General features: G+C 47.5%; 2 protein-coding genes across 2 annotated transcripts in view; one reads left to right on the top strand and one right to left on the bottom strand.

Annotated features, from left to right (window-relative positions):
* Positions 1 to 20,244, bottom strand: part of LOC139391961 (uncharacterized) — a 590,779-nt gene that overhangs the window by 468,953 nt on the left and 101,582 nt on the right. The gene's annotated exons all lie outside the window — the stretch shown is intronic.
* Positions 1 to 20,244, top strand: part of LOC139391761 (ephrin type-A receptor 7-like) — a 186,366-nt gene that overhangs the window by 144,141 nt on the left and 21,981 nt on the right. The window contains exon 6 of the mRNA XM_071139295.1: positions 19,078 to 19,202. Within this exon, the coding sequence (XP_070995396.1) occupies positions 19,078 to 19,202 (125 nt within the window). The remainder of the gene's footprint in view (positions 1 to 19,077; positions 19,203 to 20,244) is intronic.

Below are 20,244 nucleotides of genomic sequence, written 5' to 3'. Positions count from 1 at the left end.
GGGTGAATACATGGTCTGTTGTACGGTAATTTGGTAAAAAGCCAATTTGACATTTGCTCAGTACATTGTTTTCATTGAGGAAATGTACGAGTCTGCTGTTAATGATAATGCAGAGGATTTTCCCAAGGTTACTGTTGACGCATATTCCACAGTAGTTATTGGGGTCAAATTTGTCTCCACTTTTGTGGATTGGGGTGATCAGTCCTTGGTTCCAAATATTGGGGAAGATGCCAGAACTAAGGATGATGTTAAAGAGTTTTAGTATAGCCAATTGGAATTTGTTGTCTGTATATTTGATCATTTCATTGAGGATACCATCAACACCACAGGCCTTTTTGGGTTGGAGGGTTTTTATTTTGTCCTGTAACTCATTCAATGTAATTGAAGAATCCAGTGGGTTCTGGTAGTCTTTAATAGTTGATTCTAAGATCTGTATTTGATCATGTATATGTTTTTGCTCTTTATTCTTTGTTATAGAGCCAAAAAGATTGGAGAAGTGGTTTACCCATACATCTCCATTTTGGATAGATAATTATTTGTGTTGTTGTTTGTTTAGTGTTTTCCAATTTTCCCAGAAGTGGTTAGAGTCTATGGATTCTTCAATTACATTGAGCTGATTTCTGACATGCTGTTCCTTCTTTTTCCGTAGTGTATTTCTGTATTGTTTTAGTGATTCACCATAGTGAAGGCGTAGACTCAGGTTTTCCGGGTCTCTATGTTTTTGGTTGGACAGGTTTCTCAATTTCTTTCTTAGATTTTTGCATTCTTCATCAAACCATTTGTCATTGTTGTTAATTTTCTTCGGTTTTCTATTTGAGATTTTTAGATTTGATAGGGAAGCTGAGAGGTCAAATATACTGTTAAGATTTTCTACTGCCAGGTTTACACCTTCACTATTACAGTGGAACGTTTTACCCAGGAAATTGTCTAAAAGGGATTGAATTTGTTGTTGCCTAATTGTTTTTTGGTAGGTTTCCAAACTGCATTCCTTCCATCAATAGCATTTCTTAATGTTACTCAGTTCCTTTGGCTTTGATGCCTCATGATTGAGTATTGCTCTGTTTAAGTAGACTGTGATTTTGCTGTGGCCTGATAGGGGTGTCAGTGGGCTAACTGTGAACACTCTGAGAGACTCTGGGTTGAGGTCAGTGATAAAGTAGTCTACAGTACTACTGCCAAGAGATGAGCTATAGGTGTACCTACCATAGGAGTCCCCTCGAAGCCTACCATTGACTATGTACATACCCAGCGTGCGACAGAGCTGCAGGAGTTGTGACCCGTTTTTGTTGGTTATGTTGTCATAGTTGTGCCTAGGGGGGCATATGTGGGAGGGAATGCTGTCACCTCCAGGCAGGTGTTTGTCCCCCTGTGTGCTGAGGGTGTCAGGTTCTTGTCCGGTTCTGGCATTTAGGTCGCCACAGACTAGTACATGTCCCTGGGCCTGGAAATGATTGATTTCCCCCTCCAGGATGGAGAAGCTGTCTTCATTAAAATATTCTAGTGGGGGGATATAGGTAGCACACAGGAGGACATTTTCTCTCTCTCTCTGTCTCTGTCTCTGTCTCTGTCTCTCTCTTTCTGTCTCTCTCTCTCTGTCTCTCTGTCTCTCTGTCTCTCTGTCTCTCTCGCTCTCTCTCTCTGTCTCTCTCACTCTCTGTCTCTCTGTCTCTCTCTCTCTCTGTCTCTCTCTTTCTGTCTCCCTCTTTCTGTCTCCCTCTTTCTGTCTCCCTCTTTCTGTCTCTCTCTTTCTGTCTCTGTCTCTCTCTGTCTCTCTGTCTCTCTGTCTCTCTGTCTGTCTGTCTGTCTGTCTGTCTGTCTGTCTGTCTGTCTGTCTGTCTGTCTGTCTGTCTGTCTGTCTGTCTGTCTGTCTCTCTCTCTCTCTCTCTCTCTCTCTCTCTCTCTCTCTCTCTCTCTCTCTCTCTCTCTCTCTCTCTGTCTCTGTCTCTGTCTCTGTCTCTGTCTCTGTCTCTGTCTCTGTCTCTGTCTCTGTCTCTGTCTCTGTCTCTCTGTCTCTGTCTCTGTAGCGTATTGGGGCTGCTTGTGCTGGTTAAGCCTGTCAGCTAGAGGTGGGGGCGCCACGTTTTGGCCTCCGCCGCTCCTCTAATCTAAAAGAGGGGTTATTTAGCCTGCAGGCTACAGCTCCTAGTGAGACTGTGTGTGTGTGTCTGTGAAAGTAGAGTCTATGGACTAGCTAAGAACTGGGGATTGGTGGAAGGTGGTCCGTCCCCTGAAAGCCCCAAAGGAAGGCGGGCGGACGTGTACACACACACCATGACCGAAAAGATTTCCCCTGAATGGAGAGCGAGGTGGGTGGAGGGAGGGGGGGGGGTGGGGGGGGGGGGTTTATCGGTAATCAACAGACCTTCAAGGGGGGTTGGGGTGGAGTGTTGGGGGCATAGAGGATTGGATGGATGGGATGGATAAAAGGAGGGGGTTTATGTGATATTGTGTGTGTTGTGTAGGATAAGCTGTTGCGCAACACCCAACGGTATTTTCATTATTATTATTCAGATTAACAAGATCTGGTGATCCGGTTATGAAATGTCTTGACTAGAAGTCCATATCCCTATTTGGACAGGATTAGAAAGGGTTATTAGAGACGTTGGTTTTGTGCAGTGCATTTGGAAAGTATTCAGACCCTTTGCCTTTTTCCACATTTTGTTATGTTACAGCCTTATTCTAAAATTGATGAGAAAAATAACTATTTAATCCATCTATGCACAATACCCCATAATGACAAAGCAAAAACAAGTTGTTGTTTTTTAAATACCCTGAAATATCACATTTACATAAGTATTCAGATCTTTACTCAGTATTTTCTTGAAGCACCTTTGGCAGTGATTACAGCCTTGAGTCTTCTTGAGTATGACGCTACAAGCTTGGCACACTTGTATTTGGGGAGTTTCTCCCATTCTTCTCTGCAGATCCTCTCAAGCTCTGTCAGGTTTTACGAGGAGCCTCGTTTCACAGCTATTTTCAGGTCTCTCCAGAGAAGTTTGATCATGTTCAAGTCCCGGCTCTGGCTGAGCCACTCAAGGACATTCAGAGACTTGTCCCAAAGCCACTCCAGGGTTGTCTTGGCTGTGTGCTTAGGATCGTTGTCCTGTTGGAAGGTGAACCTTCACCCCAGTCTGAGGTCCTGAGTGCTCTGGAGCAGGATTTCATCAAAGATCTCTCAGTACTTTGCTCCGTTCATCTTTTCCTCGATCCTGACTAGTCTCACAGTCCCTGCCACTGAAAAACATCCCCACAGCATGATGCTGCCACCACCATGCTTCACCGTAGGGATGGTGCCAGATTTCCTCCAGACGTGACACGTTGCATTCAGGCCAAATAGTTCAATCTTGGTTTCATCAGTCCTTTAGGTGCCTTTTGACAAACTCCAAGCGGGCTGTCATGTGCCTTTTACTGAGTAGTGGCTTCTGTCTGGCCACTCTACCATAAAGGCCTGATTGGTGGAGGGCAGCAGAGATGGTTGTTCTTCTAGAAGTTTCTCCCATTGCCACAGAGGAAATCTGGAGCTCTGTCAGAGTGACCATCAGGTTCTTGGTCACCTCCCTGACCAAGGCCCTTCTCCCCCGATTGCTCAGTTTGGTCGGACAGCCAGCTCTAGGAAGAGTCTTGGTGGTTCAAAACTTCTTCAATTTAAGAATGATGGAGGCCACTGTGGTCTTGGGGACCTTCAATGCTGCAGACATTTTTTGGTACCCTTCCCCAGATCTGTGCCTCAACACAACCCTGTCTCGGAGCTCTACGGACAATTCGTTCAACCTCATGGCTTGGTTTTTGCTCTGACATGCACTGTCAACTGTGAGACCTTATATAAACAGGTGTGTGCCTTTCCACATCATGTCAAATCAATATAATTTACCACAGGTGGACTTGTTGCCATCATTAAATTGTAGGAACTTCTCAAGGATGATCAATGGAAACTGGGTGCACCTGAGCTCAATTTTGAATCTCTTAGCGAAGGGTCTGAATACTTATGTAAATAAGGTATTTGTTTTTTGGCAAACATTTCTAAAAACCTGTTTTCTCGCTTTGTCATTATGGGGTATTGTGTGTAGAATGATGAGGAGAAACAATCATTTTATCATTTTTAGAATAAGGCTGTAGCGTAACAGAATGTGGAAAAGGTCAAGGGGTCGGAATACTTTCGGAATGCACTGTAATTATTATCCCAGCATGTGCCTTATTCCAGATGACTATTTGAGCGGTATTCGTTTTTTCAAACTGCCCCCTGTAATTCTTACTTTTTTGAGTTTTATGGAGGAAGCCTGGAGGTTATTTCAGGCGTGAAGATACTTCAACATGACGAGACGAGACGATGAAAGGCTACACTGAAACCTCGAGGTGTCTCCGTAACATTTACATTTAGGCAACGTGATCACGGTAGATGTCTTGCATTTGAGATGCAGTTGGATGAGAAAGTGAACTTGCCATTTTCCGAAAAGTTTTAAATGTAGGCCGTTCATATGAAATATGTGTGCAGAACTTTGTTTTAAGCGTTCTTGCTCAAACTGCGCGCAAACTCTGTAACGTCTCGGGGAAAACACAGGGATGTCGTTTGCGCACGGGATGAGTCGGCTATTATCAGAGGATCTTGGAATTGACCAAAAAACTATCGATTATCCTGGCTGGAATTGTTCATCTATCGCCATGTAAAAAAATGACTGACGGGGCAGATTTGTACCAGACTAAAACGACAGATGTGGTGTTTTGTGCTCGGGCACGCAATTACATCACCTGACCTCCCCAGTAAAACGAATCCCGTCCGACTAGGGCTTATGTTTCACCTGAAATAAACTGTTCAATCATAAAGGCCTATGTTGATGTTGGACCCCGATGCGTCTGTCCCCCGTGACGATGAAATGGGCGATGGAAGCTCCTACGAAAGCTGATCATTATGCATGTGACTTGATGGTGACAGCCGAGTAATAGATTGACTGCAGTCCCTTTTTTAGTGACAGGCCATTGTTCCTCTGTGTATCTCAAATGGCAGTGGTTCCATACCTATAGTCCTGTTATAAAGAGTATTTTCATTGAAACTACCAATTTTAGTCGGTCTTTAACCAGATCCCGAATATATTTGCATGAACTCTGACTGATCACATTTCTGTAGGCTACATGTACAATATTCTGCCCATTTGAAAGAATGTATTTTAGCCCGTTAGTCTGGAACTGCCATACGCATGTAGTTCACTCTAACAACACTCATAAACACAAACTTGTCCCTTGTTTCCCCTCCCAAATACGAGGTATTGTAGCCGACAGTGCACGGAGAGCGAGTGCACGGAGAGCGAGTGCGCTGAGGGCTCTGCATGCAGCGCTGTACACTCGCAGACTCGTTTTTGCTGGAACCGAAAAGCCACATAAGCCCCAATCCCCCCCCCCCCCCCCCCCGGCCCCAGAGCGGTGGCCTCTCCAGTTGTTGAGCCCCCCAGTGGCATGTTTAAAGCCCTTTAGATGAGGAGGAGAGGAAGAGGAAGAGGGGGGGGGGGGGGATTTGACATTTTCAATATCTTCAGAGGATTTATTTGCCCCTGCTTTAGATGCACTGGTCCCTGTGGAGAGGCACGGGCACTCAGTGCAGCTCTCTGGGCGTCCTACTGAGGGAGGGGGTGAAAAGGGAGGGGGGGGGGCTAGATCACAGGAGGAGAGAGGAGGTTAGGCAGAAGGTGGAAAGGAGATGAGGGAGAACAGGGGGTTTACTTGAGTTTGTCAGGATCCCCATTAGCCACAGTACATGCAGCAGCTATTCTTCCTGGGGTCCACACAAAACATACAAATACATGACAAAGTACAGAACGGAGAACTGTTGAATGACAACGGGGGAGGAAAGGAGAGAGAAGAAGATGGTGTAAGACGGGGTGCGAAGGACAGGCGGGATATCAGAGGGAAGGAGAGGCGGCAGGAGAGGTAGCACGCGGAAGCGTAGTCGCATTTACATTTAAAGTTTGGGCTGCAGTTGTGTTCTAGTGTGATGGGTTAATTAATTTTGGAGTGTGTGTGGGCGCAACGCATTTGCACCTCTTCATGTGGGAGAAAGACGTCGGTTTTGTGTGTTACGTTCTCGTGAATGACTTCACCTCCTCACCCTGCAGGCAGAGAACTCCTTACTCATTTCCTGGTCATAGAATTTCAAAAAAAAAATGTCTTTGTATCTCCTTTCTCTCCCTTTGATAAGTGTCTGTCTGCCTGTCTGTGTGGAACCCCTAATGAGAAGTTATGGGCTAGGTGAGGCTTCAGCGACCGCCAAAATGAATTGAGTCATCAAGTGGCTTTTTCATGGCTGATGCCCTGCCACATAAGACGCTTTGTCAGTCAGTGATGAGAATTTTAATTGGTTAGCCTGGCTGGCTTATCATTGGGCTCGATGGGCACATATTTTATTATTCGCCGGTATAGTACTTTGAATTGATGTTTTTGGCCAAACCAACACACACACAGAAGACAAACGCACACACAGTCACAGGCTGTGACAAGCACGCGAAGACACAGGCACCCTTGGTTAATCAGGGGGCTCATTTTGAACAGAGGTCTCCACAGAAAAGTGTCTCCGAGCGAGAGAGGTGAAAACATGTCTTTCATCTGCATAAAAGGAGAGCAAATGTGAAGTTGTTCCCCTCAATCCCTCCTCCTCTCTCCCCTCAATCCCTCCTCCTCTCTCCTCTCAATCCCTCCTCCTCTCTCCTCTCAATCCCTCCTCCTCTCCCCTCAATCCCTCCTCCTCTCTCCTCTCAATCCCTCCTCCTCTCTCCTCTCAATCCCTCCTCCTCTCTCCCCTCAATCCCTCCTCTTCTCTCCCCTCAATCCCTCCTCCTCTCTCCTCTCAATCCCTCCTCCTCTCTCCCCTCAATCCCTTCTCTCTCCTCTCTCCTCTCAATCCCTCCTCCACTTTCCCCTCAATCCCTCCTCCTCTCTCCTCTCAATCCCTCCTCCTCTCTCCTCTCAATCCCTCCTCCACTCTCCCCTCAATCCCTCCTCCTCTCTCCTCTCAATCCCTCCTCCTCTCTCCCCTCAATCCCTCCTCCTCTCTCCTCTCAATCCCTCCTCCTCTCTCCCCTCAATCCCTCCTCCTCTCTCCCCCCAATCCCTCCTCCTCTCCCCCCTCAATCCCTCCTCATCTCTCCCCCCAATCCCTCCTCTCTCCTCTCAATCCCTCCTCCTCTCTCCTCTCAATCCCTTCTCCTCTCTCCCCTCAATTCCTCCTCCTCTCTCCTCTCAATCCCTCCTCCTCTCTCCCCTCAAACCCTCCTCTCTCCCCTCAATCCCTCATCCTCTTTCTTTCTTTCTTTCTTTCATTTTCTCCTCCTCACAACTGTTGAGATCTTCATTGTGCAGCTAGCTGTCAAGGGTGTGTGTGGTGTGTGTGTGTGTGTCTCCGGTGGTTTGCTGATGAGCTCAACTGTCTGTGTCACCCTCCTGCTGGTCTGTCAGACACAACAGTGACAGGCCTCACAGACAGCTGCCTCTCATCACTTAGCTCACACCCACCAAGGTCTAATACAACACAGAAGGAACACACACACACACCTCCCCACTTAGCCTCCACCCCCCCACCCCCCCCATCTCCCCGTCACATCGAGGTCTACTCTGAGCATTCCCGTATGCGCTTGTGCAGTGTGTGTTCCCAATATACAGTCAGCGTATCCATCGCGTTGTGGCTGTCTTTCTCCTACAATCAGCACTTTATTCTCTCAAACTTCACTCTGCACTCCCCGTGAACTCATCCCCTCTCTAAACATATTTTGTGTCTGTTTGCTGTGTGTGTGTGTGTGTGTGTGTGTGTGTGTGTGTGTGTGTGTGTGTGTGTGTGTGTGTGTGTGTGTGTGTGTGTGTGTGTGTGTGTGTGTGCGTGCGTGTGTGGCATTTCCCCTGACTGTGTCCTCTGTCAGGTTGTGTTGAGCTCTCTCGTCGTCTCCTCTGCCAAACCGTGGCGGCAGGCCTGCCTGTCCCGGTATGTGTGGATGTGAGCCCCGCCACAGGCTGCCTGGCTTACAGCAGGTGTCATAATACAGGACATTTGCAAAGACGGAGAAGCACAGGAGCAGCATCGCCCTGCACACAGCTACATTAAGAGATTCAGTTACTGGAGGACTGAGCTGTTTCATTATTCAGGAGCTAGTCTGTCCAACTCACTTACTGGGAAACTGGTCTGAGACCGACACATTTGAGAATGATTTTGGAAACGTGTGTTTTGGATGAATTTGGGTGGGGGGGGTGTGGGGGGGGGTAAACTTCATGTGCCTCTCTCGTTAACTCACTTTTCTGGCACCCGTCCATCCACCCACAGGCTGACATGTTCAATCATTCTGTCACTCTCCACTGGTTCTCAGTGTACACACACATGCAAACACAGGTGCATGCAAGCACACACATAATGTGCCCACACAGTCTATAATCATGCACTTTAGATGGAAATGTATCTGTGGCATGTGTCTACTCTCCACTCTCGCCCACCCTCTTCCCGTACAGCAGAATCCTATCTCACACACACACACACACACACACACACACACACACACACACACACACACACACACACACACACACACACACACAGAGGTTCATATGAATGAAAATGACCAACGATAATAGCCTCTATTTGCTGCCCAAATCCTCTGCAATATATCCTCCTCCTTCCTCCCTCTCTTTCTTCCCCTTTCTTCTCCTTCCTTCATCCCTCTCTTTCTTCCCCTTCCTCTCTCTCTTTCTTCCCCTTCCTCTCTCTCTCTTTCTTCCCCTTCCTCCCCCTCTTTCTTCCCCTTCCTCCCTCTCTTTCTTCCCATTCCTCTCTCTCTCTTTCTTCCCTTTCCTCTCTCTCTCTTTCTTCCCATTCCTCTCTCTCTCTTTCTTCCCCTTCCTCTCTCTCTCTTTCTTCCCCTTCCTCTCTCTCTCTTTCTTCCCCTTCCTCCCCCTCTTTATTCCCCTTCCTCCCTCTCTTTCTTCCCCTTCCTCCTCCTTCCTTCCTCCCTCTCTTTCTCCTCCTTCCTCCCCCTCTTTCTCCTCCTTCCTCCCTCTCTTTCTCCTCCTTCCTCCTTCTCTCTATTTCTTCCCCGTTCCACTCTTTCTTCCCCTTCCTCCCTCTCTTTCTCCTCCTTCCTCCCCCTCTTTCTCTTCCTTCCTCCCTCTCTTTCTCCTCCTTCCTCCTTCTTTCTCTTTCTTCCCCTTCCTCTCTCTCTCTTTCTTCCCCTTCCTCCCTCTCTTTCTTCCCCTTCCTCTCTCTCTCTTTCTTCCACTTCCTCCCTCTCTTTCTTCCCCTTCCTCCCCTCTTTCTTCCCCTTTCTCCTCCTTCCTTCCTTCCCCCCTCTCTTTCTTCCCATTCCTCTCTCTCTCTTTCTTCCCCTTCCTCCTCCTTCCTTCCTCCCTCTCTTTCTCCTCCTTCCTCCCCCTCTTTCTTCTCCTTCCCTCCTCTCTTTCTCCTCCTTCCTCCCTCCCTCCCTTTCTTCCCCTTCCTCCCTCTCTTTCTTCCCCTCCCTCTCTTTCTTCCCCTCCCTCTCTCTTTCTTCCGCCTCCCTCTCTTTCTTCCCCTTCCTCTCTCTCTCTTTCTTCCCCCCCCCTCTTTCTTCCCCTTCCTCCCTCTCTTTCTTCCCCTTCCTCCCTCTCTTTCTTCCCCTTCCTCCCTCTCTTTCTTCCCCTTCCTCCCCCTCTTTCTCCTCCTTCCTCCCTCTCTCTCTTTCTTCCCCTTCCTCTCCCCCTCTTTCTTCCCCTTCCTCCCTCTCTTTCATCCCTTTCCTCCCCCCGTCTTCCCCTTCCTCCCTCTCTTTCTTCCCCTCCCTCCCTCTCTTTCTTCTCCTTCCTCCCTCTCTCTCTTTCTTCTCCTTCCTCCCTCTCTCTCTTTCTTCCCCTTCCTCCCTCTCTTTCTTCCCCTTCCTCCCTCTCTTTCTTCCCCTCCCTCCCTCCCTCTATTTCTTCTCCTTCCTCCCTCCCTCTCTTTCTTCTCCTTCCTCCCTCTCTCTCTTTCTTCTCCTTCCTCCCTCTCTCTCTTTCTTCCCCTTCCTCTCCCCCTCTTTCTTCCCCTTCCTCCCTCTCTTTCTTCCCTTTCCTCCCCCCATCTTCCCCTTCCTCTCTCTCTCTTTCTTCCCTTCCTCCCTCTCTTTCTTCCCCTCCCTCCCTCTCTTTCTTCTCCTTCCTCCCTCTCTCTCTTTCTTCCCTTTCCTCCCCCCGTCTTCCCCTTCCTCTCTCTCTCTTTCTTCCCCTCCCTCCCTCTCTTTCTTCTCCTTCCTCCCTCTCTCTCTTTCTTCTCCTTTCTCCCTCTCTCTCTTTCTTCCCCTTCCACTCTCTCTCTTTCTTCCCCTCCCTCCCTCCCTCTATTTCTTCTCCTTCCTCCCTCCCTCTCTTTCTTCTCCTTCCTCCCTCTCTCTCTTTCTTCTCCTTCCTCCCTCTCTCTCTTTCTTCTCCTTCCTCCCTCTCTCTCTTTCTTCCCCTTCCTCTCCCCCTCTTTCTTCCCCTTCCTCCCTCTCTTTCTTCCCTTTCCTCCCCCCATCTTCCCCTTCCTCTCTCTCTCTTTCTTCCCTTCCTCCCTCTCTTTCTTCCCCTCCCTCCCTCTCTTTCTTCTCCTTCCTCCCTCTCTCTCTTTCTTCCCTTTCCTCCCCCCGTCTTCCCCTTCCTCTCTCTCTCTTTCTTCCCCTCCCTCCCTCTCTTTCTTCTCCTTTCTCCCTCTCTCTCTTTCTTCCCCTTCCACTCTCTCTCTTTCTTCCCCTTCCACTCTCTCTCTTTCTTCCCCTTCCTCTTTCTCTTTCTTCCCCTTCCTCTTTCTTCCCCTTCCTCCCCCTCTTTCTCCTCCTTCCTCCCTCTCTCTCTTTCTTCCCCTTCCTCTCCCCCTCTTTCTTCCCCTTCCTCCCTCTCTTTCTTCCCTTTCCTCCCCCCGTCTTCCCCTTCCTCTCTCTCTCTTTCTTCCCCTTCCTCCCTCTCTTTCTTCCCCTTCCTCCCCCCGTCTTCCCCTTCCTCCCTCTCTTTCTTCCCCTTCCTATTTTGGGTAGCCATAGTACCTGTGTAATTGTGAGTTTTTTTTTATCTGGGCCGGCGTGGGTCCTGCAGACAGACAGAATGCTGATAGGGCAGATTACACAGGGAGCGGGGGACATCCTGCCAGATAGCGTGCCTCCGCTGGTTTGGCTGATAGACCCAGATTAAAAGTGGGGGCCATTGCCAGATAGTGAGCCCTGGGAGGGGTGATGCTGGGCCACAACACAACATCATTATCGCGGTCTGTCTTTGTGGCTCACACAGATTCTGATTTAAGGCAAAGGGAGAGGGCTATTTTGATGGCAGTGTCTTCTTCAGGTGTTGAATGATTTGTGTTGTGTTGGATTTGGTGAATGTCGTGACTGTCACAGAGGCATTTTAGATGTAGGGGAATTGACACACACTCTACGGGTGGATATACACACGCGTACACACACACACACACAATGTAGTGGCATTCAGATCGCAGAAACATTTTTTACAATTCTACCCTCTCCCCAAAGATGTGTTACTGTCCCCCAGTATCTTAGTGTTTATAGTGGCATTGTTCTGAGCTCATTTGCCTATGCCAAGCCTCCGGGAGACATACACACAAACATATATAAACACATAGGCAGTGCCGGAGATGCATCAGGCAGGGACGGAGATGCATTTGGGCAGGGTGCCGGAGATATATCAGGCAGGGTGCCGGAGATGCATCGGGCAGGGTGCCGGAGATGCATCGGGCAGGGTGCCGGAGATGCATCGGGCAGGGTGCCGGAGATACATCGGGCAGGGTGCCGGAGATGCATCGGACAGGGTGCCGGAGATGCATCGGGCAGGGTGCCGGAGATGCATCGGGCAGGGTGCCGGAGATGCATCGGGCAGGGTGCCGGAGATGCATCGGGCAGGGTGCCGGAGATGCATCGGGCAGGGTGCCGGAGATGCATCGGGCAGGGTGCCGGAGATGCATCGGGCAGAGTGCCGGAGATGCAGGATGCCTCTAACACTACACTCCTTTCCTCCCCAAGTCCGTTTTAACCCAGCTTGTAGATGTTTAGAGTAATGCTGTACACTGTACTTACAGCCTGTTAACTTCCCTATCATGATTGGTTGATACCCGTTGGCTTAATCACTCAAGTCTTTTTTGTGTGTACGTACACACGCGCTCGTGAGCGAGAGACAAGTAGAACAAAGAAATCCCTGCATGCTAAGGTGGATGTATTCACTGCAGAGGCATAAACAGGGCTGTAGGGAAGTGCAGTCCCTGGAGAAAAAGACAGGGAGGGAGGGGGAGAGGGAGAGAGGGAGAGATTGATTCATACACACTCTTCTTCTCTGTGGTGGTGCTGAGGGACTACAGCTCCACTGCCTGTCTTCAGGGATTGCGAGTAGCAGCGTAGTGCACCTTCACATCAAATCATCAATTCCCATTGTATTGGTCACATACACATGGTTAGCAGATGTTATTGCGAGTGTAGCGAAATGCTTGTGCTTCTAGATCCGACAGTGCAGCAGATTCTAACAGGTAATATCTAACAATTCCACAACAAAACCTAATACACACAATCTAGTAAAGGAATGGAATGAGAATATATAAATATAAAATATATGGATGAGCAGTGACAGAGCGGCTAAGATGCAATAGATAGTAAAGAATAGATAGTGAAGGATACATTATACAGTATATACATATGAGATGAGTAATGCGAGATATGCTAACATTCTTAAGGTGGCATTATTAAAGTGACTAGTGTTCCATTTATTAAAGTGGCCAATGATATCAAGCCTGTAGGTAGGCAGCCGCATCTCTGTGCTAGTGGTGACTGTTTAACAATCTGATGGCCTTGAGATAGAAGCTGTTTTTCAATCTCTCGGTCCCAGCTGTAATGCACCTGTACTGACCTCGCGGTCCCAGCTGTAATGCACCTGTACTGACCTCGCCTTCTGGGTGGAAGCGGGGTGAACAGGTTGTGGCTCGGGTGGTTATTGACCTTGATTATCTTTTTTGCCTTCCTGTGACATTGGGTGTTGTAGGTGTCCTGCAGGGCAAGTAGTTTGCCCCCGGTAATGCGTTGTGCAGATCTCACTACCCTCTGGAGAGTCCTGCGGTTGTGGGCGGTGCAGTTGCCGTACCATGCTCCGAGGACGTGGCTAGGGATGCCGTCTGGGCCAGCAGCCTTGCGTGGGTTAACACGTTTAAATGCTTCACTCACGTTGGCCACGGAGAAGGAGAGCCCACTGTCTTTGGTAGCGGGCCGTGTCGGTGGCACTGTATTGTCCTCAAAACACGCAAAGAAGTTGTTTAATTTGTCTGGGAGAAAGACGTTGATGTCCGCAATGGGGCTGGTTTTCTTTTTGTAATCCGTGATTGTCTGTAGACCCTGCCACATATGTCTCGTGTTTGAGCCGTTGATTTGTGACTCCACTTTGTCTCTATAATGACACTTTGCTTGTTTTGATTGCCTTACGGTGGGAATAACTACACTGTTTGTAGTCGTTCATGTTTCCAGTCGGCTTGCCATGATTAAATGCGGTGGTACGTGCTTTCAGTTTTATGCAAATGCTGCCATCAATCCACAGTTTCTGGTTAGGGAAGGTGTTAATAGTCACAGTGCGTACAACATCTCCTATACACTTGCTGATAAACTCGCTTGCTAATAAACTCAGAACATATCCCAGTCCACGTGATCGAAGCAATCTTGAAGCCTGGAATCCGTTTGGTTAGACCAGCGTTGGATAGACCTAAGCACGGGCCCTTCCTGTTTAAGTTTCTGCCTATAGTAGGGAAGCAACAAGATGGAGTCATGGTCAAATTTGCCAAAAGGAGGGCGTGGGAGGGCCTTGTATGCATTGTGGAAGTTAGAGTAGCAGTGGTCGAGTGTGTTATTCGCTCATCTACTGCAATCGATATGCTGATATAATTAAGGTAGCTCTGTTTGCATAAAGTCCAGTGAAGTTCCTTGGTGGCCGTCTTGGTATCCGCTTGCGGGGGGATATACACGGCAGGGACGATAACCGAGGAGAGATCTCTTGGGAGGTAATACGGTCTGCATTTGATTGTGAGGAATTCTAGGTCAGGTGAACAAAAGGATTTGAGTTCTTGTATGTTGTTACAATTACACCATGAGTCGTTAATCGTGAAACATACACCCCTGACCTTCTTCTTACCAGAGAGATGTTTGTTCCTTTCGGCGCGATGCACTGAAAATCTGTTGGCTGTACGGACACTGACAGCATGTCCCCAGCTAGCCATGTCTCTGTGAAACAGAGTATGTTACAATCCCGGATATCTCTTTGGAAAGCAACTTTTGCCCTAATTTCGTTGACTTTGTTAACTAGGGACTAGACATTAGCGAGTAATATACTTGGAAGCGGTGGGTGGTGTGCGCGGATCCGAAGCCTCACTAGAAGACCGCTCCGGCACCCTCTGCTACGACGGCGTTGTTTTGGGTCGGCCTCTGGAATCAGCTCAAATGCCCTGGGAGGTGCAGACAAACGATCAGCTTTGCGAAAGTCGTATTCCTAGTAGTAATGGTTGTGCTGGTAAGTTGCCGTCTCTCTGATATCCAATAGTTCTTCCTGGCTGTATGTAATACTTATGGAAGGCACGTGCAACTGTGGAACACGGAGGCCATTTTGTGCCAAATTGTATTAATTACCTGCAATAGAGCCGCCGCCACCACAACGTCTTCTTTGTTTTCACAATATAACATTTTTATACTGCAAGTTGGTTGGTTACGTGAGTATAGAATCCACGTGCAACTGTGGAGGCGGGAGCCATTTTTTGCCACTACCTACCTGTCGCATAGCTGTCTTTTTTTGTAATATTTATACTGCACCTTTGTGTACACCACCTGCGTAGACACCTGCCAGAACTGAGCCACCACACCACGTAGCTTCATTATCTTCCACACCTTGAAAAAATCTGTTAAAATGAAAGGGATTGGATCTGTTTGTCTGTCTTTCCCTCCATGTCATTTTGTGGATGCGATCTATGATGAGGCTGTTAAGGCTGTGGTGTTGCTCATCTGTCTGGCTAGCCATGGGGTTCGGGCCTTGATTACAGTGGAACCCTGAAGGCCATAACCTCAGTCTATTGCCTGTGGAAATGAGGCTTGGTCTGCCGCAGCCAATTCGGTCTCCTGTCAGCATCCATCTCCCTTTCAGACACACACACACACACACACACACACACACACACACACACACACACACACACACACACGCACTCTCCTCTCAGCATCAATTTCCTTTCATTCAAACAGGGTCAACCCCATGGACACACACCAGCTGCTTTCAGACTGGACGGGAAACTAGATATTAGAGTGCGTTTGTGTTTAGGTGTGTGTGGGGGGGGTCAGTGTGTGTGTGCCGGTGCAAGATGGAATGTGCGCGTCATTTTGTGTGTTTGGTATGTGCATTACTACGTTGGTCTATAGAACTACACCCCTGTCCTTTCCAAGTGTGTGTTTTCTTCACACTCTATATTTCTGTTTTTGCAACTACACTACCAGGGTGTGTATTAATGTTCTCCCTTGGAGTGTGTTAGTGGTTTAATGTCCACCCTCGGAGTGTGTTAATGGTTTAATGTCCACCCTCGGAGTGTGTTAGTGGTTTAATGTTCTCCCTCAGAGTGTGTTAATGGTTTAATGTCCACCCTCGGAGTGTGTTAGTGGTTTAATGTCCACCCTCGGAGTGTGTTAGTGGTTTAATGTCCACCCTCGGAGTGTGTTAATGGTTTAATGTCCATCCTCGAAGTGTGTTAGTGGTTTAATGTTTTCCCTTGGAGTGTGTTAGTGGTTTAATGTCCACCCTCGGAGAGTCTTAGTGGTTTAATGTCAGCCCTTGGAGTGTGTTAGTGGTTTAATGTCCACCCTTGGAGTGTGTTAGTGGTTTAATGTCCACCCTTGGAGTGTGTTAGTGGTTTAATGTCCAACCTTGGAGTGTGTTAGTGGTTTAATGTCCACCCTCGGAGTGTGTTAGTGGTTTAATGTCCACCCTCGGAGTGTGTTAGTGGTTTAATGTCCACCCTGTGTTAGTGGTTTAATGTCCACCCTCGGAGTGTGTTAGTGGTTTAATGTTCTCCTTTGGTGTGTGTTAGTGGTTTAATGTTCTCCCTCGGAGTGTGTTAGTTGTTTAATGTTCTCCCTCGGAGTGTGTTAGTGGTTTAATGTTCTCCCTCAGAGTGTGTTAGTGGTTTAATGTCCACCCTCGGAGTGTGTTAGTGGTTTAATGTCCACCCTCGGAGTGTGTTAGTGGTTTAATGTTCTCCTTTGGTGTGTGTTAGTGGTTTAATGTTCTCCCTCGGAGTGTGTTAGTGGTTTAATGTTCTCCCTCAGAGTGTGTTAGTGGTTTAATGTCCACCCTCGGAGTGTGTTAGTGGTTTAATGTCCACCCTCGGAGTGTGTTAGTGGTTTAATGTTCTCCTTTGGTGTGTGTTAGTGGTTTAATGTTCTCCCTCGGAGTGTGTTAGTTGTTTAATGTTCTCCCTCGGAGTGTGTTAGTGGTTTAATGTTCTCCCTCAGAGTGTGTTAGTGGTTTAATGTCCACCCTCGGAGTGTGTTAGTGGTTTAATGTTCTCCCTCGGAGTGTGTTAGTGGTTTAATGTTCTCCCTCGGAGTGTGTTAGTGGTTTAATGTTCTCCCTCTGAGTGTGTTAGTGGTTTAATGTTCTCCCTCTGAGTGTGTTAGTGGTTTAATGTCCACCCTCGGAGTATGTTAGTGGTTTAATGTCCACCCTCGAAGTGTGTTAGTGGTTAATGTTCTCCCTTGGTGTGTGTTAGTGTTTTAATGTTCTCCCTCTGAGTGTGTTAGTGTTTTAATGTTCTCCAACCGGTACTACCGCCGCGTTTGGGTATGTGTCCGCAGCTATGATTCTTTCAGATGGAGTTACGCTGTGAGCCCGACCTCATGTGAGCCAGAGGTTTTAAGCAGTCAGTCTCCATGCATAATTCATCACAAAAGAACAGCAAACAATAGCTGAGCGTTTTAGAATGCAGAGCAAGTTGACAGTGTGTTCTTGGTGTATCTAATACAGCACTTACTGCTTAAAGTAGTGCCTCTCCCTCTTTCTCTCTCTTCCCTGGTGCTATTGGTCTGTTTGTCCATTTGCCTGTTTGTGCCCGTCTCGGTCTGTGTGCCTGCTTATCTGTGTGTGTGTCTCACCATATCATGTATGCCGGTGTGTATATGTTTGTTTGCAATACAGTATACACTGAGTGTACAAAACATTAGGAACACCTGAGCTTGCCATGACAGACCGACCAGGTGAATCCTGGTGAAAGCTGTGATCCCGTATTGGTGTCACTTGTTAAAGCCACTTCAATCGGTGTGGATGAAGAGGAGGAGACGTGTTGAAAATGATTTTTAAGCCTTGAGACGATTGAGACTTGGATTGTGTATGTGTGCCATTCAGAGGGTGAATTGGTGAGACAAAACATGTAAGTGCCTTTGAACGGGGTATGGTAGTAGGTGTATCAAGAATAGTCCACCACCCAAAGGACATCCAGCCAACTTGACACAACTGTGGCAAGCATTGGAGTCAACATGGGCCAGCATCCCTGTGGAACGTTTTTGACACCTTGTCGAGTCCATGCCCCAATGAATTGAGGCTGTTCTGAAGGCTCAAGGGGATACAACTCAATATTAGAAATGTTTTGTAGACTCTGTGTATATGTTCCTGCGTCTAAAGTTATTTACGTTCAGGTAATCTGTTAAATTATTGTACTGCAATCTGTTGAGGCACTTTTGGGTAGAGACGGCTGCCTTTTACTGAGATGAGAGTAGGTGGAGATGGATACACACATGCGCAAACACGACAATGTATGCTTGCACACACTGTAGAAATACACAAAACACACATGGCAATGCACTCCGATGATTTCTATCCGATGGTTTTCTGTCTTTTACCAGTCCATTTCACTCTTAATGTCTCATGATTGAGTTGCTGCCCGTAGTTGTAATTGAACAGGCTGTGTGCAGCCCTCGTTAGCTGCCCGTAACACACAGACCGATATCAATCAGGTATTCTTCTTTTCTTTCTAAAGAGGAGAGATCAAATTAAAGAAGGGAGGGATACTCAGAAAGACCAGGTCGGCCCTGGCTGTGATCCTCACTTCAGTACGGGTCCTACAGAAAAGGGAGTCTAAGGGGCACGGTCACATGACTTTGGAGCGGATGTGCGACGAACAGGTGTCCACATACTTCTGGTCATGTCGTGTATTGGTTTGATAGAAAGCCATTGTGTTTGTGAGGGGGAAAGGTGACGAGATCTCGGGAAGATAATAGAAGTGTAATAATAAGGAATGAGGACAGAAATTCAGACTTGTCCGAATTGACATGGATCTACATGGGAGAGTGAAAGAAAGAGATTTGCAAGTATTACCTCGTTAATGACTCCTTAATTATAGCTAGAAAAATATTGATCGTGGTAATGAAATAAGGCTTCAACCATAATGGTCTTTGACTGACAATGAGCAGCACGTTTTAATGTTTAATTTGACCTTTATTTAACTAGGCAAGTCAGATAAGAACAAATTCTTATTTACAATGGCGGCCTACCCCGGCCAAACCCAGACGACGCTGGGCCAATTGTGCGCCGCCCTATGGGACTCCCAATCACGGCCGGATGTGAAACAGCCTGGCTTCGAACCAGGGACTGTAGTGACGCCTCTTGCACTGAGATGCAGTGCCTTACCTCGTTAATGACTCCTTAATTATAGCTTGCCGAGTGGGCGGAGCTTTCAGCTCATCTGCGGTAACAAGGGACGTTTTCCTGGTCACTTCAGGTCATGTGGTAAAGTATTTCTCATAGAATGTGGAAAGGTATTTTTGCAGTCTTCATGTTCAGTGTTCCAACAGTACATGTACTGGATATTATTGAGTCAGAAGCAAAGGTTCTGAGGGCAGAGTCTCAGAGGGAGAGAACATCTCCACCCACCCTCCAGCCATCAATAAATACAAAGATGTATCTCCGTCCAGATCTGCTAACATCATAACCCTTTTATGACTTCAATGAAGTTGTCCGAGACAGAACTTTGGCAAATGCATTTCATTATTTATTTTCATGTCTCCCTTTCACCCCCCCCCCCCTCTCTGTCCTTTCCCCTTCTCTTTTTCTCACTAGCGCCCTCTCTGGTGAGTGAGTTTCGTGCGGAGAAGATTGAGCAGCGCAGCCTCACCCTGGTGTGGAGGGAACCTAGCTACCCCAACAGCAGCCGCACCGAGTACGAGATCAAGTACTACGAAAAGGTAAAGCCGTCACCTCCGTCATATATGGTCACATTTCAACTGTCATCATATTTGGTCAACTCCGACACTTGGAAAAACTCCATCGCCTTAGATTTAATCTCAAATCCACTCTTTCGCGCAACGGCTCTTTCGCGCAACGGCTCTTTCATGCGTTCACCCTACTCCACTCCGTCTCACTCCCTCTCAATTAAACTCGGTCACACTCTCAACTCGTCTCTTGGCCCTCTCCTTCTTTTAAGCCGTTTCTCTTTCCGTTACATTATTTTGCCCCCGCATTATCTCCCTCCATCACATCCCACTCTCGGGAGCACCATCCATCTCTCAAATCCACCATGTCCACTATTAATGGTCTCTCCACAGGGACTCTCATTGCGCCTGTCAGTCTATCTCGGTGTGCACTTTTCACTCTTCTCTCCTCTCCACACATACGACAGCGTTAAAGAGCACGCACCTCCAAATCCTCATTTACCGCACGATGACGAGCAAACAGGGGCGCGCGCGCGCGCACACACACTCGCACGCGTTCTAAGACATGCATGCAAGTCATGGGGGCTTTGGCTACCTTAGAGCTTCATGATGGTGATTGGCGAGTTCTCTCCATATACACTATGTTGCTTTGACGCTGACGGTTTATGCGCGTCACATCACTGCCACGCGTTAACCTTTAGAATCAAAGCCATTTTAAATCATGCAAGTCTGCTTTAAAATAGAGCCTATGTAAAAATAAAAAAAATAGTAATAAAAAAAAATATACACACACACACACACACACACACACACACACACACACACACACACACACACAGAGTACCAGTCAAAAGTTTGGACACCTACTCATTCAAGGGTTTTTCTTTATTCTTTACTATGTTCTACATTGAAGAATAATAATGAAGACATCAAAACACGTATGAACCCTGTAGTAACCCAAAAAGTTTTTAAAAATCGAGATATATTTTTTAGATTCTTCAAATAGTCACCCTTTGCCTTGATGACAGCTTTGCACACTCTTAGCATTCTCTCAGCCAACTTCACCTGGAATGCT

Source organism: Oncorhynchus clarkii, chromosome 32, assembly GCF_045791955.1.
Source record: "Oncorhynchus clarkii lewisi isolate Uvic-CL-2024 chromosome 32, UVic_Ocla_1.0, whole genome shotgun sequence".
Classification (NCBI taxonomy): Eukaryota; Metazoa; Chordata; class Actinopteri; order Salmoniformes; family Salmonidae; genus Oncorhynchus; species Oncorhynchus clarkii.
Note: the sequence above shows the minus strand (reverse complement) of the source record. Positions and strands in the feature narration are given on the sequence as shown.